The sequence below is a fragment of the Procambarus clarkii genome, chromosome 22 (assembly GCF_040958095.1).
Source record: "Procambarus clarkii isolate CNS0578487 chromosome 22, FALCON_Pclarkii_2.0, whole genome shotgun sequence".
Classification (NCBI taxonomy): Eukaryota; Metazoa; Arthropoda; class Malacostraca; order Decapoda; family Cambaridae; genus Procambarus; species Procambarus clarkii.
The window spans coordinates 40,716,091-40,732,643 of record NC_091171.1 but is presented as its reverse complement, the minus strand read 5'-3'; the positions used below and the strand labels follow the sequence as shown (position 1 = coordinate 40,732,643).

General features: G+C 51.1%; 1 protein-coding gene across 1 annotated transcript; it reads right to left on the bottom strand.

Annotated features, from left to right (window-relative positions):
• Positions 1 to 13,846: 13,846 nt before the first annotated feature.
• Positions 13,847 to 15,429, bottom strand: LOC123761429 (pro-resilin). The gene is made up of 3 exons (XM_045747459.2): positions 15,144 to 15,429; positions 14,738 to 14,973; positions 13,847 to 14,311 (listed from the first exon to the last, which is right to left on the bottom strand). The coding sequence occupies exons 1-3, from the start codon at positions 15,147 to 15,149 to the stop codon at positions 14,146 to 14,148; spliced, it is 408 nt and encodes a 135-aa protein (XP_045603415.2). The 5' UTR covers positions 15,150 to 15,429; the 3' UTR covers positions 13,847 to 14,145.
• Between the last annotated feature and the right edge of the window lie 1,124 nt (positions 15,430 to 16,553).

Genomic DNA, 16,553 nt, shown 5'->3' with positions numbered 1-16,553 from the left:
CAGACCCCTGGGAGGGTAGTGGTGAGTGTTACAGACCCCTGGGAGGGTAGTGGTGAGTGTTACAGACCCCTGGGAGGGTAGTGGTGAGTGTTACAGACACCTGGGAGGGTAGTGGTGTGTGTTACAGACCCCTGGGAGGGTAGTGGTGTGTGTTACAGACCCCTGGGAGGGTAGGGTGAGTGTTACAGACCCCTGGGAGGGTAGTGGTGTTTGTTACAGTCCCCTGGGAGGGTAGGGTGAGTGTTACAGACCCCTGGGAGGGTAGTGGTGTGTGTTACAGACCCCTGGGAGGGTAGGGTGAGTGTTACAGACCCCTGGGAGGGTAGTGGTGTTTGTTACAGTCCCCTGGGAGGGTAGGGTGAGTGTTACAGACCCCTGGGAGGGTAGTGGTGTGTGTTACATACCCCTGGGAGGGTAGTGGTGAGTGTTACAGACCCCTGGGAGGGTAGTGGTGAGTGTTACAGTCCCCTGGGAGGGTAGGGTGTGTGTTACAGACCCCTGGGAGGGTAGTGGTGTGTGTTACAGACCCCTGGGAGGGTAGTGGTGAGTGTTACAGACCCCTGGGAGGGTAGTGGTGAGTGTTACAGACCCCTGGGAGGGTAGTGGTGAGTGTTACAGACCCCTGGGAGGGTAGTAGTGAGTGTTACAGACCCCTGGGAGGGTAGTAGTGAGTGTTACAGACCCCTGGGAGGGTAGTGGTGAGTGTTACAGACCCCTGGGAGGGTAGTAGTGAGTGTTACAGACCCCTGGGAGGGTAGTGGTGTGTGTGTTACAGACCCCTGGGAGGGTAGTAGTGAGTGTTACAGACCCCTGGGAGGGTAGTGGTGTGTGTGTTACAGACCCCTGGGAGGGTAGTGGTGAGTGTTACAGACCCCTGGGAGGGTAGTGGTGAGTGTTACAGACCCCTGGGAGGGTAGTAGTGAGTGTTACAGACCCCTGGGAGGGTAGTAGTGAGTGTTACAGACCCCCTGGGAGGGTAGTAGTGAGTGTTACAGACCCCTGGGAGGGTAGTAGTGAGTGTTACAGACCCCTGGGAGGGTAGTAGTGAGTGTTACAGACCCCCTGGGAGGGTAGTAGTGAGTGTTACAGACCCCTGGGAGGGTAGTGGTGTGTGTGTTACAGACCCCTGGGAGGGTAGTGGTGAGTGTTACAGACGCCTGGGAGGGTAGGGTGAGTGTTACAGACCCCTGGGAGGGTAGTGGTGAGTGTTACAGTCCCCTGGGAGGGTAGTGGTGAGTGTTACAGTCCCCTGGGAGGGTAGTGGTGAGTGTTACAGTCCCCTGGGAGGGTAGTGGTGAGTGTTACAGACCCCTGGGAGGGTAGTGGTGTGTGTTACAGACCCCTGGGAGGGTAGTGGTGAGTGTTACAGACCCCTGGGAGGGTAGGGTGAGTGTTACAGACCCCTGGGAGGGTAGTGGTGAGTGTTACAGACCCCTGGGAGGGTAGTGGTGTGTGTTACAGACCCCTGGGAGGGTAGTGGTGAGTGTTACAGTCCCCTGGGAGGGTAGTGGTGAGTGTTACAGACCCCTGGGAGGGTAGTAGTGAGTGTTACAGACCCCTGGGAGGGTAGTGGTGAGTGTTACAGACCCCTGGGAGGGTAGGGGTGAGTATTACAGACCCCTGGGAGGGTAGTGGTGAGTGTTACAGTCCCCTGGGAGGGTAGGGTGAGTGTTACAGACCCCTGGGAGGGTAGTGGTGAGTGTTACAGTCCCCTGGGAGAGTAGGGTGAGTGTTACAGACCCCTGGGAGGGTAGTGGTGAGTGTTACAGACCCCTGGGAGGGTAGTGGTGTGTGTTACAGTCCCCTGGGAGGGTAGTGGTGAGTGTTACAGACCCCTGGGAGGGTAGTGGTGTGTGTTACAGACCCCTGGGAGGGTAGTGGTGAGTGTTACAGTCCCCTGGGAGGATAGTGGTGAGTGTTACAGACCCCTGGGAGGGTAGTGGTGTGTGTTACAGTCCCCTGGGAGGGTAGTGGTGAGTGTTACAGACCCCTGGGAGGGTAGTGGTGAGTGTTACAGACCCCTGGGAGGGTAGGGTGAGTGTTACAGACCCCTGGGAGGGTAGTGGTGAGTGTTACAGACCCCTGGGAGGGTAGTGGTGTGTGTTACAGTCCCCTGGGAGGGTAGTGGTGAGTATTACAGACCCCTGGGAGGGTAGTGGTGAGTGTTACAGACCCCTGGGAGGGTAGAGGTGAGTGTTACAGACCCCTGGGAGGGTAGTGGTGAGTGTTACAGTCCCCTGGGAGGGTAGGGTGAGTGTTACAGACCCCTGGAAGGGTAGTGGTGAGTGTTACAGTCCCCTGGGAGAGTAGGGTGAGTGTTACAGACCCCTGGGAGGGTAGTGGTGAGTGTTACAGACCCCTGGGAGGGTAGTGGTGTGTGTTACAGTCCCCTGGGAGGGTAGTGGTGAGTGTTACAGACCCCTGGGAGGGTAGTGGTGTGTGTTACAGTCCCCTGGGAGGGTAGTGGTGAGTGTTACAGACCCCTGGGAGGGTAGTGGTGTGTGTTACAGTCCCCTGGGAGGGTAGGGTGAGTGTTACAGACCCCTGGGAGGGTAGTGGTGAGTGTTACAGTCCCCTGGGAGGGTAGGGTGAGTGTTACAGACCCCTGGGAGGGTAGTGGTGAGTGTTACAGACCTCTGGGAGGGTAGGGTGAGTGTTACATACCCCTGGGAGGGTAGTGGTGTGTGTTACAGTCCCCTGAGAGGGTAGTGGTGAGTGTTACAGACCTCTGGGAGGGTAGTGGTGAGTGTTACAGACCTCTGGGAGGGTAGGGTGAGTGTTACAGACCCCTGGGAGGGTAGTGGTGTGTGTTACAGTCCCCTGGGAGGGTAGTGGTGAGTGTTACAGACCCCTGGGAGGGTAGTGGTGAGTGTTACAGACCTCTGGGAGGGTAGTGGTGAGTGTTACAGACCCCTGGGAGGGTAGTGGTGTGTGTTACAGTCCCCTGGGAGGGTAGTGGTGAGTGTTACAGACCCCTGGGAGGGTAGTGGTGTGTGTTACAGTCCCCTGGGAGGGTAGGGTGAGTGTTACAGACCCCTGGGAGGGTAGTGGTGAGTGTTACAGTCCCCTGGGAGGGTAGGGTGAGTGTTACAGACCCCTGGGAGGGTAGTGGTGAGTGTTACAGACCTCTGGGAGGGTAGGGTGAGTGTTACATACCCCTGGGAGGGTAGTGGTGTGTGTTACAGTCCCCTGAGAGGGTAGTGGTGAGTGTTACAGACCTCTGGGAGGGTAGTGGTGAGTGTTACAGACCTCTGGGAGGGTAGGGTGAGTGTTACAGACCCCTGGGAGGGTAGTGGTGTGTGTTACAGTCCCCTGGGAGGGTAGTGGTGAGTGTTACAGACCCCTGGGAGGGTAGTGGTGAGTGTTACAGACCTCTGGGAGGGTAGTGGTGAGTGTTACAGACCCCTGGGAGGGTAGTGGTGAGTGTTACAGACCTCTGGGAGGGTAGTGGTGTGTGTTACAGACCCCTGGGAGGGTAGTGGTGTGTGTTACAGTCCCCTGGGAGGGTAGTGGTGAGTGTTATAGACCCCTGGGAGGGTAGTGGTGTGTGTTACAGTCCCCTGGGAGGGTAGTGGTGAGTGTTACAGACCCCTGGGAGGGTAGTGGTGAGTGTTACAGACCCCTGGGAGGGTAGTGGTGTGTGTGTTACAGTCCCCTGGGAGGGTAGTGGTGAGTGTTACAGACCCCTGGGAGGGTAGTGGTGAGTGTTACAGACTCCTGGGAGGGTAGTGGTGTGTGTTACAGTCCCCTGGGAGGGTAGGGTGAGTGTTACAGACCCCTGGGAGGGTAGTGGTGAGTGTTACAGTCCCCTGGGAGGGTAGAGTGAGTGTTACAGACCCCTGGGAGGGTAGTGGTGAGTGTTACAGTCGCCTGGGAGGGTAGGGTGAGTGGTACAGACCCCTGGGAGGGTAGTGGTGAGTGTTACAGACCCCTGGGAGGGTAGTGGTGTGTGTTACAGACCCCTGGGAGGGTAGTGGTGAGTGTTACAGACCCCTGGGAGGGTAGTGGTGTGTGTTACAGTCCCCTGGGAGGGTAGTGGTGAGTGTTACAGACCCCTGGGAGGGTAGGGGTGAGTGTTACAGACCCCTGGGAGGGTAGTGGTGAGTGTTACAGACCCGTGGGAGGGTAGTGGTGTGTGTTACAGACCCCTGGGAGGGTAGTGGTGTGTGTTACAGACCCCTGGGAGGGTAGTGGTGTGTGTTACAGACCCCTGGGAGGGTAGTGGTGTGTGTTACAGACCCCTGGGAGGGCAGTGGTGTGTGTTACAGACCCCTGGGAGGGTAGGGTGAGTGTTACAGACCCCTGGGAGGGTAGTGGTGAGTGTTACAGACCCCTGGGAGGGTAGTGGTGAGTGTTACAGACCCCTGGGAGGGTAGTGGTGAGTGTTACAGACACCTGGGAGGGTAGTGGTGTGTGTTACAGACCCCTGGGAGGGTAGTGGTGTGTGTTACAGACCCCTGGGAGGGTAGGGTGAGTGTTACAGACCCCTGGGAGGGTAGTGGTGTTTGTTACAGTCCCCTGGGAGGGTAGGGTGAGTGTTACAGACCCCTGGGAGGGTAGTGGTGTGTGTTACAGACCCCTGGGAGGGTAGGGTGAGTGTTACAGACCCCTGGGAGGGTAGTGGTGTTTGTTACAGTCCCCTGGGAGGGTAGGGTGAGTGTTACAGACCCCTGGGAGGGTAGTGGTGTGTGTTACATACCCCTGGGAGGGTAGTGGTGAGTGTTACAGACCCCTGGGAGGGTAGTGGTGAGTGTTACAGTCCCCTGGGAGGGTAGGGTGTGTGTTACAGACCCCTGGGAGGGTAGTGGTGTGTGTTACAGACCCCTGGGAGGGTAGTGGTGAGTGTTACAGACCCCTGGGAGGGTAGTGGTGAGTGTTACAGACCCCTGGGAGGGTAGTGGTGAGTGTTACAGACCCCTGGGAGGGTAGTGGTGAGTGTTACAGACCCCTGGGAGGGTAGTGGTGAGTGTTACAGACCCCTGGGAGGGTAGTGGTGTGTGTTACAGACCCCTGGGAGGGTAGTGGTGTGTGTTACAGACCCCTGGGAGGGTAGTGGTGTGTGTTACAGACCCCTGGGAGGGTAGTGGTGAGTGTTACAGACCCCTGGGAGGGTAGTGGTGTGTGTTACAGACCCCTGGGAGGGTAGTGGTGAGTGTTATAGACCCCTGGGAGGGTAGTGGTGTGTGTTACAGACCCCTGGGAGGGTAGTGGTGAGTGTTACAGACCCCTGGGAGGGTAGTGGTGTGTGTTACAGACCCCTGGGAGGGTAGTGGTGAGTGTTACAGACCCCTGGGAGGGTAGTGTTGTGTGTTACAGACCCCTGGGAGGGTAGTGGTGTGTGTTACAGACCCCTGGGAGGGTAGTGGTGAGTGTTACAGATCCCTGGGAGGGTAGTGGTGTGTGTTACAGACCCCTGGGAGGGTAGTGGTGTGTGTTACAGACCCCTGGGAGGGTAGTGGTGAGTGTTACAGACCCCTGGGAGGGTAGTGGTGAGTGTTACAGACCCCTGGGAGGGTAGTGGTGAGTGTTACAGACCCCTGGGAGGGTAGGGTGAGTGTTACAGACCCCTGGGAGGGTAGTGGTGAGTGTTACAGACCCCTGGGAGGGTAGTGGTGAGTGTTACAGACCCCTGGGAGGGTAGTGGTGAGTGTTACAGACCCCTGGGAGGGTAGGGTGAGTGTTACAGACCCCTGGGAGGGTAGTGGTGAGTGTTACAGACCCCTGGGAGGGTAGTGGTGAGTGTTACAGACCCCTGGGAGGGTAGGGTGAGTGTTACAGACCCCTGGGAGGGTAGTGGTGAGTGTTACAGACCCCTGGGAGGGTAGTGGTGTGTGTTACAGACCCCTGGGAGGGTAGGGTGAGTGTTACAGACCCCTGGGAGGGTAGTGGTGAGTGTTACAGACCCCTGGGAGGGTAGGGTAAGTGTTACAGACCCCTGGGAGGGTAGTGGTGAGTGTTACAGACCCCTGGGAGGGTAGTGGTGAGTGTTACAGACCCCTGGGAGGGTAGGGTGAGTGTTACAGACCCCTGGGAGGGTAGTGGTGAGTGTTACAGACCCCTGGGAGGGTAGTGGTGTGTGTTACAGACCCCTGGGAGGGTAGGGTGAGTGTTACAGACCCCTGGGAGGGTAGTGGTGAGTGTTACAGACCCCTGGGAGGGTAGGGTGAGTGTTACAGACCCCTGGGAGGGTAGTGGTGAGTGTTACAGACCCCTGGGAGGGTAGTGGTGAGTGTTACAGACCCCTGGGAGGGTAGGGTGAGTGTTACAGACCCCTGGGAGGGTAGTGGTGAGTGTTACAGACCCCTGGGAGGGTAGTGGTGAGTGTTACAGACCCCTGGGAGGGTAGGGTGAGTGTTACAGACCCCTGGGAGGGTAGTGGTGAGTGTTACAGACCCCTGGGAGGGTAGGGTGAGTGTTACAGACCCCTGGGAGGGTAATGGTGAGTGTTACAGTCCCCTGGGAGGGTAGGGTGAGTGTTACAGACCCCTGGGAGGGTAGTGGTGAGTGTTACAGTCCCCTGGGAGGGTAGGGTGAGTGTTACAGACCCCTGGGAGGGTAGTGGTGAGTGTTACAGACCCCTGGGAGGGTAGTGGTGTGTGTTACAGACCCCTGGGAGGGTAGTGGTGTGTGTTACAGACCCCTGGGAGGGTAGTGGTGTGTGTTACAGACCCCTGGGAGGGTAGTGGTGAGTGTTACAGACCCCTGGGAGGGTAGTGGTGAGTGTTACAGACCCCTGGGAGGGTAGTGGTGTGTGTTACAGACCCCTGGGAGGGTAGTGGTGTGTGTTACAGACCCCTGGGAGGGTAGTGGTGAGTGTTACAGACCCCTGGGAGGGTAGTGGTGAGTGTTACAGACCCCTGGGAGGGTAGTGGTGTGTGTTACAGACCCCTGGGAGGGTAGTGGTGTGTGTTACAGACCCCTGGGAGGGTAGTGGTGTGTGTTACAGACCCCTGGGAGGGTAGTGGTGAGTGTTACAGACCCCTGGGAGGGTAGTGGTGAGTGTTACAGACCCCTGGGAGGGTAGTGGTGTGTGTTACAGACCCCTGGGAGGGTAGTGGTGTGTGTTACAGACCCCTGGGAGGGTAGTGGTGTGTGTTACAGACCCCTGGGAGGGTAGTGGTGTGTGTTACAGACCCCTGGGAGGGTAGTGGTGTGTGTTACAGTCCCCTGGGAGGGTAGTGGTGTGTGTTACAGTCCCCTGGGAGGGTAGTGGTGTGTGTTACAGACCCCTGGGATTGTAATGGTGAGTGTTACAGACCCCTGGGAGGGTAGTGGTGTGTGTTACAGACCCCTGGGAGGGTAGTGGTGAGTGTTACAGACCCCTGGGAGGGTAGTGGTGTGTGTTACAGATCTCTCAGTATTTGTAGGAAATTATTATTGGTTAAAAATCTTACCTTTAGTGGAATGTACACAATTTTTCGCTTCGTTGCGTTACAAATTCTTGGTGTTTAATTTATTGAAATATTTCATAAGTATTTTCAGGAAGACTATTCAGTCATTATTTAAGTTTAACTTTAAACTCAAGTATATAATCACCTCAGTTGGCTGAAGTTTATATTTGAATAATTTAACTCATTTATAAACGTCACTAAATGTACTAAATCCTTTTTATAAATTCTTGGCATAATTATAGTTTAATTTATCTATTTGGTTAAATAAAATACATTTGAATTGATATAAATCTGTAAGTTCTGAGCTGATGAAGTGAGTGACGTTCTGACGTCTCCTGTCCTGCCTATCCAACATGGCTACTTGTTCCCAGCGTCCGGCTCTGGGAGGTGCAACTAAACCCCTGGACTGCGCATGCCGGCGATCCCGCTGTTGGACCACAGTATTATCGTTTGTTATTCAAGCTGTAGCCTCATTAATTATAGTTACATTTAGGGTTAAGAAAGAGTATTGGAGGCTTTAACAATTATTTCTTTTCATACGTCGTAACCGCCAATACCACCTCATTATACATATGAATATACTCAATTTGAGTATCTGTTTAGGTAGAATATATTCAATATTCTTAGGTAGAATATATTCCCTGGCCAGAACTATATACTCGGATTGTACTGGAGGTTTCACTTATCTCTCAGATTAAGCGCGGGAGGGAACTGACCTATATTAGGTCCTGGACGTTATCAGACGGCAGTAAATCACACGCAGCGAGCGGTCTCCCTGTGATCACGGAGTAATGGCGCCCTGTTGTGAGGGAGTCTCCGTGATCACGGAGTAATGGCGCCCTGTTGTGAGGGAGTCTCCGTGATCACGGAGTAATGGCGCCCTGTTGTGAGGGAGTCTCTGTGATCACGGAGTAATGGCGCCCTGTTGTGAGGGAGTCTCTGTGATCACGGAGTAATGGCTCCCTGTTGTGAGGGAGTCTCTGTGATCACGGAGTAATGGCGTCCCTGTTGTGAGGGAGTCTCTGCCTGGCTGTCCGCCTGGGCTGCCAGACGACTCCTACCTCCAGTAGCCTCTGTTTAACGCAACAGTAAAATGTGTACTTGGATGAAAAAACGATTTTTCGCGGCGGGGATCGTATTCCAGGGACCTGCCCGAAACGCTACGCGTACTAGTGGCTGTACAAGAATGTAACAACTCTTGTATATATCACAAAAAAAAGAGCGCAGTAGAATCTTTCGTATTATTTATTTACTCGGAACATTGAGCTCCCTTTATGCATGAATTTGAATTAACAAGATGGATTCAGTTGGTTCTCTAAGATTGGTTAATTTGTTTTACCTGTTTATGCTTTGTTACAAATGATTTGAGATAATTTCAATCTCCCAATTGTGTCTTGAGGTGAATGGCCGCTCATTTACAATGCTAACCAGCATATATTCATATTCTTCTGTCCTCCATGGACAGGGTTAGAGATCTGTCAAACATATAGTTCAGTGATTTATTGAACAATCAACCACAGAAGGTGATTGTAGAGCTTTTAAAATGCTAATCTAACCTATATACATAAAAATACAGATTTTCGTCTGTCCTACAAAAACAGTGTTCGAGGTGTTCTTTTACATAGTGTCATTAATGTGCGCTTACAAAGGTGAAGTGCAGTTCTGACCAGCTTCCACCTGTGGCCGACCTCCAGAGACGCATTCATGAACGTTAACTCATTGTGTATTCAACATGGTATTGTCTCATATATAGATTAATAATATATATTAGAAATTGGTGTATAGTTCGACATAGGTTAGGTTAGGTATTTAGTTACTGTTAGCAATTAGTTATATTTGTAGTATTTGGGTGAAACATTTACGTCAACCCGTCCTCAGGCTATATCCATTTCATCCAGCGGCCGACCACAAAGACACATTGATCAATTTTAACATGATGTATATTGAAAATCAAAATTTTCTCAAATATAAATTCCTATTGTTATATATTAGCATTTTGTGCTGATTAGAGGTAAGTTAAGTTAGCTGTTTAGCTGGCAATTATTTGTATTTGAAGAACATTTAGGGAATTACGATTCGAACAGACGCTATCACTGAAACATTGTACGAACAAGAAATGTTCGAACGTCCTCAGTTGTGAGTCCTGTGTAAATCCTTTTTTCATTCATAAACGGGGTGGTTTGGCGGCTGGATTAACGAACCTCTGGCCTTCGTTGATGAAATACAGGTTGTTGAGAGATACGTGTCCGATACGGAAATGTGAGAGATGGGGACTTTTTTGGGACAAAAGAAGAGCGGTTCAGTGAGTTAGTACATGAGTGCTGAGCTGGTGAGGTTCACTTACTTTTGCGATCGTACCAACTCTGTACTGTTGGTATTTCTGTCCTTATAATTGAGTTTATCCAGCTAAAAGATTTTGTCACTGTACAATTCCTCTATTTGTTTCCTGTCTGTGTCTTTGCCTCATCTTGATTAGTTTATTAATTCATCTTCGGCTTGTAAAGTTCGTAATATTTACGAACACCAGGAAGTAAAAAGGAATATTTTAAAAGGATTTATGTTTTCTAACTTTATTTGCTTTAACCTATGATACCAGGTCCGATAATGGTGTGTGGTTGTGTAGGGCGCCTGGTGTGTGTGTGTGTGGTCGCCTGGTGTGTGTGTGTGTGGTTGTGTGGTCACCTGGTGTGTGTGTGTGTGTGTGTGTGTGGTTGTGTGGTCACCTGGTGTGTGCGTGAGTCTGTGTGTGGACACCTGGTGTGTGTGTGTGTGGTTGTGTGGTCACCTGGTGTGTGTGTGTGTGGACACCTGGTGTGTGTGTGTGGTCGCCTGGTGTGTGTGTGTGGACACCTTGTGTGCGTGTGTGTGTGTGTGTGGTTGTGTGTCTGTGTGGTCACCTGGTGTGTGTGTGTGGTTGTGTGGTCACCTGGTGTGTGTGTGTGTGTGGTTGTGTGGTCACCTGGTGTGTGTGTGTGTGTGGACACCTGGTGTGTGTGTGTGTGGTCGCCTGGTGTGTGTGTGTGTGTGTGTGTGTGTGTGTGTGTGTGTGTGTGTGTGTGTGTGTGTGTGTGTGTGTGGACACCTGGGGTGTGTGTGTGTGTGTGTGTGTGTGGTTGTGTGGACACCTGGTGTGTGTGTGTGTGTATGTGTGTGTGGTCACCTGGTGTGTGTGTGTGTGTGTGGTTGTGTGGTCGCCTGGTGTGTGTGTGTGTGTGTGGTTGTGTGGTCGCCTGGTGTGTGTGTGTGTGTGTGTGTGTGTGTGTGTGTGTGTGTGTGTGTGTGTGTGTGTGTGTGTGTGTGTGTGTGTGTGGTTGTGTGGTCGCCTGGTGTGTGTGTGTGTGTGTGTGTGTGTGTGTGTGTGTGTGTGTGGACACCAGGGGGTGTGTGTGTGTGTGGTTGTGTGGTCACCTGGTGTGTGTGTGTGTGTGGACACCTGGTGTGTGTGTGTGTGGTTGTGTGGTCACCTGGTGTGTGTGTGTGTGTGGTTGTGTGGTCGCCTGGTGTGTGTGTGTGTGGACACCTGGTGTGTGTGTGTGTGGTTGTGTGGTCACCTGGTGTGTGTGTGTGTGTGGACACCTGGTGTGTGTGTGTGTGTGTGGTTGTGTGGTCGCCTGGTGTGTGTGTGTGGACACCTGGTGTGTGTGTGTGTGGTTGTGTGGTCACCTGGTGTGTGTGTGTGTGGTTGTGTGGTCACCTGGTGTGTGTGTGTGTGTGGACACCTGGTGTGTGTGTGTGTGTGTGTGTGTGGTCGCCTGGTGTGTGTGTGTGTGTGTGTGTGTGTGGACACCTGGGGTGTGTGTGTGTGTGTGGTTGTGTGGACACCTGGTGTGTGTTTGTGTGGTTGTGTGGTCGCCTGGTGTGTGTGTGTGTGTGTGGACACCAGGTGTGTGTGTGTGTGTGTGGTTGTGTGGTCGCCTGGTGTGTGTGTGTGTGTGTGTGTGTGTGTGGACACCAGGGGTGTGTGTGTGTGTGTGGTTGTGTGGTCGCCTGGTGTGTGTGTGTGTGTGGTTGTGTGGTCGCCTGGTGTGTGTGTGTGTGTGGTTGTGTGGACACCTGGTGTGTGTGTGTGTGTGGACACCTGGTGTGTGTGTGTGTGTGTGGTTGTGTGGACACCTGGTGTGTGTGTGTGTGTGTGGTTGTGTGGACACCTGGTGTGTGTGTGTGTGTGGTTGTGTGGACACCTGGTGTGTGTGTGTGTGTGGTTGTGTGGACACCTGGTGTTTGTATGTGTGTGTTGTGTGGTCATCTGGTGTGTGTGTGTGTGTGTGTGTGTGTGGTTGTGTGGACACCTGGTGTGTGTGTGTATGGTCACCTGGTGTGTACTCACCTAGTTGTGTTTGCGGGGGTTGAGCTCTGGCTCTTTGGTCCCGCCTCTCAACAACTGTGTGTGTGTATGTGTGTGTGGTCATCTGGTGCGTGTGTGTGTGTGTGTGGTCACCTGGTGTGTGTGTGTGCGTGGTCACCTGGTGTGTGTGTGTGTGTGTGGTCACCTGGTGTGTGTGTGCGTGGTCACCTGGTGTGTGTGTGTGTGTGTGCGTGGTCACCTTGTGTGTGTGTGTATGTGTGTGTGTGCGTGGTCACCTTGTGTGTGTGTGTGTGTGTGTGTGTGCGTGGTCACCTGGTGTGTGTGTGTGTGTGTGTGTGTGGTCACCTGGTGTGTGTGTGTGTGTGTGTGTGTGCGTGGTCACCTTGTGTGTGTGTGTGTGTGTGTGTGTGTGTGTGTGTGTACTCACCTAGTTGTACTCACCTAGTTGTGTTTGCGGGGGTTGAGCTCTGGCTCTTTGGTCCCGCCTCTCAACCGTCAATCAACAGGTGTACAGATTCCTGAGCCTATCGGGCTCTGTCATATCTACACTTGAAACTGTGTATGGAGTGAGCCTCCACCACATCACCCCCTAATGCATTCCATTTGTCAACCACTCTGACACTAAAAAAGTTCTTTCTAATATCTCTGTGGCTCATTTGGGCACTCAGTTTCCACCTGTGTCCCCTTGTGCGTGTTCCCCTTGTGTTAAATAGACTGTCTTTATCTACCCTATCAATCCCCTTCAGAATCTTGAATGTGGTGATCATGTCCCCCCTAACTCTTCTGTCTTCCAGCGAAGTGAGGTTTAATTCCCGTAGTCTCTCCTCGTAGCTCATACCTCTCAGCTCGGGTACTAGTCTGGTGGCAAACCTTTGAACCTTTTCCAGTTTAGTCTTATCCTTGACTAGATATGGACTCCATGCTGGGGCTGCATACTCCAGGATTGGCCTGACATATGTGGTATACAAAGTTCTGAATGATTCTTTACACAAGTTTCTGAATGCCGTTCGTATGTTGGCCAGCCTGGCATATGCCGCTGATGTTATCCGCTTGATATGTGCTGCAGGAGACAGGTCTGGCGTGATATCAACCCCCAAGTCTTTTTCCTTCTCTGACTCCTGAAGAATTTCCTCTCCCAGATGATACCTTGTATCTGGCCTCCTGCTCCCTACACCTATCTTCATTACATTACATTTGGTTGGGTTAAACTCTAACAACCATTTGTTCGACCATTCCTTCAGCTTGTCTAGGTCTTCTTGAAGCCTCAAACAGTCCTCTTCTGTTTTAATCCTTCTCATAATTTTAGCATCGTCCGCAAACATTGAGAGAAATGAATCGATACCCTCCGGGAGATCATTTACATATATCAGAAACAAGATAGGACCGAGTACAGAGCCCTGTGGGACTCCACTGGTGACTTCACGCCAATCGGAGGTCTCACCCCTCACCGTAACTCTGTGTGTGTGTGTGTGTGTGTGTGTGTGTGTGTGTGTGTGTGTGTGTGTGCGTGCGTGGTCACCTGGTGTGTGTGTGTGGTCACCTTGTGTGTGTGTGTGTGTGTGTGTGTGTGTGTGTGTGTGTGTGTGTGTGTGTGTGTGTGTGTGTGTGTGTGTGTGTGTGTGCGTGTTCACCTGGTGTGTGTGTGTGTGTGCGTGGTCACCTGGTGTGTGTGTGTGTGCGTGGTCACCTGGTGTGTGTGTGTGCGTGGTTACCTGGTGTGTGTGTGTGTGTGTGTGTGTGGTCACCTGGTGTGTGTGTGTGTGCGTGGTCACCTGGTGTGTGTGTGTGCGTGGTTACCTGGTGTGTGTGTGTGCGTGGTCACCTTGTGTGTGTGTGTGTGTGTGTGTGTGTGTGTGTGTGTGTGTGTGTGTGTGTGTGTGTGTGTGTGTGTGTGTGTGCGTGGTCACCTGGTGTGTGTGTGCGTGGTCACCTGGTGTGTGTGTGTGTGCGTGGTTACCTGGTGTGTGTGTGTGTGTGTGTGTGTGTGTGTGTGTGTGTGTGTGTGTGTGTGTGTGTGTGTGTGTGTGAGTGTGTGTGGTTGTATGTAATGCTGATTATAACAAATACCTGGCGGTTATAATTAATAACTAATGTTATAACATACAATAACCTTAGACACTCTGGATAATCAAATAGAACACTGCTTCACGCACATCTATTTACATACAATGCCGTACAAAAAACATATTTCCTCTTTAAACTTTTAACAAATTACATAGACGCCAAGACCTGCGTGGCAACTTGAACAAAAGAAATAACAAATACAATTGAATGCATAAAAGAATATTTTGCAATACAAAGGCAAACAACACACTAAGCTCATCTTCGGGAGATGCAATCATTTTCATCTGGATTTTCTTCACGACGCCAAAACTAGCAAGGAAAATGATACATTCCACAGGAGGACAAAGATGAAGCAAGAGGTCGTGCTGAAGTGCGGCCACCTGGCTAGGGGTAGTAGCCGCCTCCTTGACCGGACGACCCGCTGCCGCCGCTGCCTCCGGAGCCGCCATACTGGGCCTGACCTTCGTAGGTGACGACGGGGTGGTAGCCGGAGTCGTCGGCTGTGTACTCCACCTGCTGGAGGCGAGAGTCCGGCAGCCTCACGTAGTACCTGAGGGAGGGACGAGGAAGCAGGTGTCAAGATGAAAGTAGTGCAAAAAAATGTAAATAATTTCATCAGACTGATTTTGATGTCACTCGGTAATGTAATGGTCAAGCTGTAACCAGAAGCGGCGGAAAACTAGGACGTATTAAGTATTGTATATAAATTGCAATATCAAAACAATATGTAATTTATTTCCACACGTAGGGTACAAAAGCCTGAGTCTTTAGCTCTTCCCTAACAAGATAAGCGTCCGATGTTGCTGACAAGACACATTTCCCATTCAGGCATGTATTAACAAACTTTGTAACTGTGTAACTTTGCTAGACGAATCCCGGGGATAAGTTCCTCCACCCACTGTGTGTAACTTATTGCGCCACCACTCACAGGTGGTAATAGTAACTAAAAACTCTATAAGCCTCGACGTCAACTCACTTGCCCTGGACGACGCCGTTGTTGGCTTCTTCTCCGTGACCGAAGTAGTTGCCAGACTGCGCATCATCGACGTCCCACTGGAAGTTGTAGTTGGCGGGGGCGGAGGCGTACTGGCCGCCAGAGCCGCCGGAGGAGCCGCCGGAGCCGCCAGACCCACCAATCCCTGGGACGCCGTAGCCCTGAGGGGCCGCCCGTACAGCCATGACCGCCGCCACGGAGAGCACCACAGCCACTGACTGCAGGGGAAGAGGACGAGGCGTTGAGACACAATAACTTTAACATATATATGAGAACAGAGGTTTAAAAGACTCGGACAAAATAGCAATATATAAAACAGTAAAGCATATATACATATTTAACGATACACATGTTACAAAACAACGTATGTAAACTTGAAGCGAGGCACCTTCATGGTTAAGGAGAGAGTTGGGAGACTTCAGCTGGAGGAGTCACGAGGTGAACTGCTGACCAGACCCCCGCGGCCGCCTTATATACCCCCTGGAGCTGTCAGTACTGCAGTAGCTGTCACGCCATGACGTGGGAGGTGCGTGACGACACCGTCACCTCACCATCCTTAAGGTGGTGTTTACCGGAGTGAGAGTCTGACCAAGACACGAGACACTTTCCTTCACTCACGATGAGGAAAGAAACAGCTCTTCAGTGAAAAACCGGAGGATTAATATTTACGGGGAGATATCTATAACACACACCCTAAATACGTAAGATTGCGTGTTCCCTTAACAAAAAGAGAAGGACTTTACATGACATAGAAGTTAACATAGTGTCATGACACATAATGTGATGCCTATAATTCTATAATATATAGTTAAGTTAGTTAAGTTAATATATAGTTAAGTTAATTATATATAGTTAGTTAATATATAGTTAAGTTAATTATATATAGTTAGTTAATATATAGTTAAGGTAGTTATAGTTAGCCTATAATAGTTAAGTATTTAACAGACGTTAAATACGTAATGTTAATAGATAATAAGTATTTAACAGACGTTCGGTTAAAGAGCAGCCGCAAGTAATACAAAACAGTACCTCTAACATCTTACAGACAGCCAGCTCATATAATTGAGCAGCCATTCCGATAGATACGACTAACACAAACACCACATTTGCAGTGCCAGGTAGAGTAGACCAGACCACACACTAGAAGGTGAAGGGACGACGACGTTTCGGTCCGTCCTGGACCATTCTCAAGTCGATGTGACAATCGACTTGAGAATGGTCCCGGACGGACCGAAACGTCGTCGTCCCTTCACCTTCTAGTGTGTGGTCTGGTCAACATAATTTAGCCACGTTATTGTGACTCATCGCCTGCAGCTAGAGTAGCTTACTAGTGTTTCCGAGACATTATAAGCACAGCTTGCAAAGTAGAGAGTGACAGCGACCTGTGTGAGGAACTGGGCAGGAAGTCTTCACAACAGAGCAATGGGAAGTGTTTATCAGAAATGATGGTAATGTTTTGTGTATAGTAGTGCTTATGGTAGTGTTCATGGTAATATGTATGAAGTGAATTTAGTTGTTTAGCATGTTTGCTCTAACCTACGGTACTGTTTATGATTATATGTTCAGTGTGTATGATTAAGTGAATGGAAACGCTAATGAAAATACATACGAGAGCACCTATGAATGTATGCTAATATATATGGCTGTCTCTATGGTAGCATTCAGTTAGTTGTGCTTGAGGGAGTTGCTTGCTTCAGCTCTTTAGTCTTGCCTCTAAATCATCAACTGACTGGCATACAAGTTTCAAAACCTGATGGGCTCTGTTATATCTACATTTATATATTTATATAGGTAACTA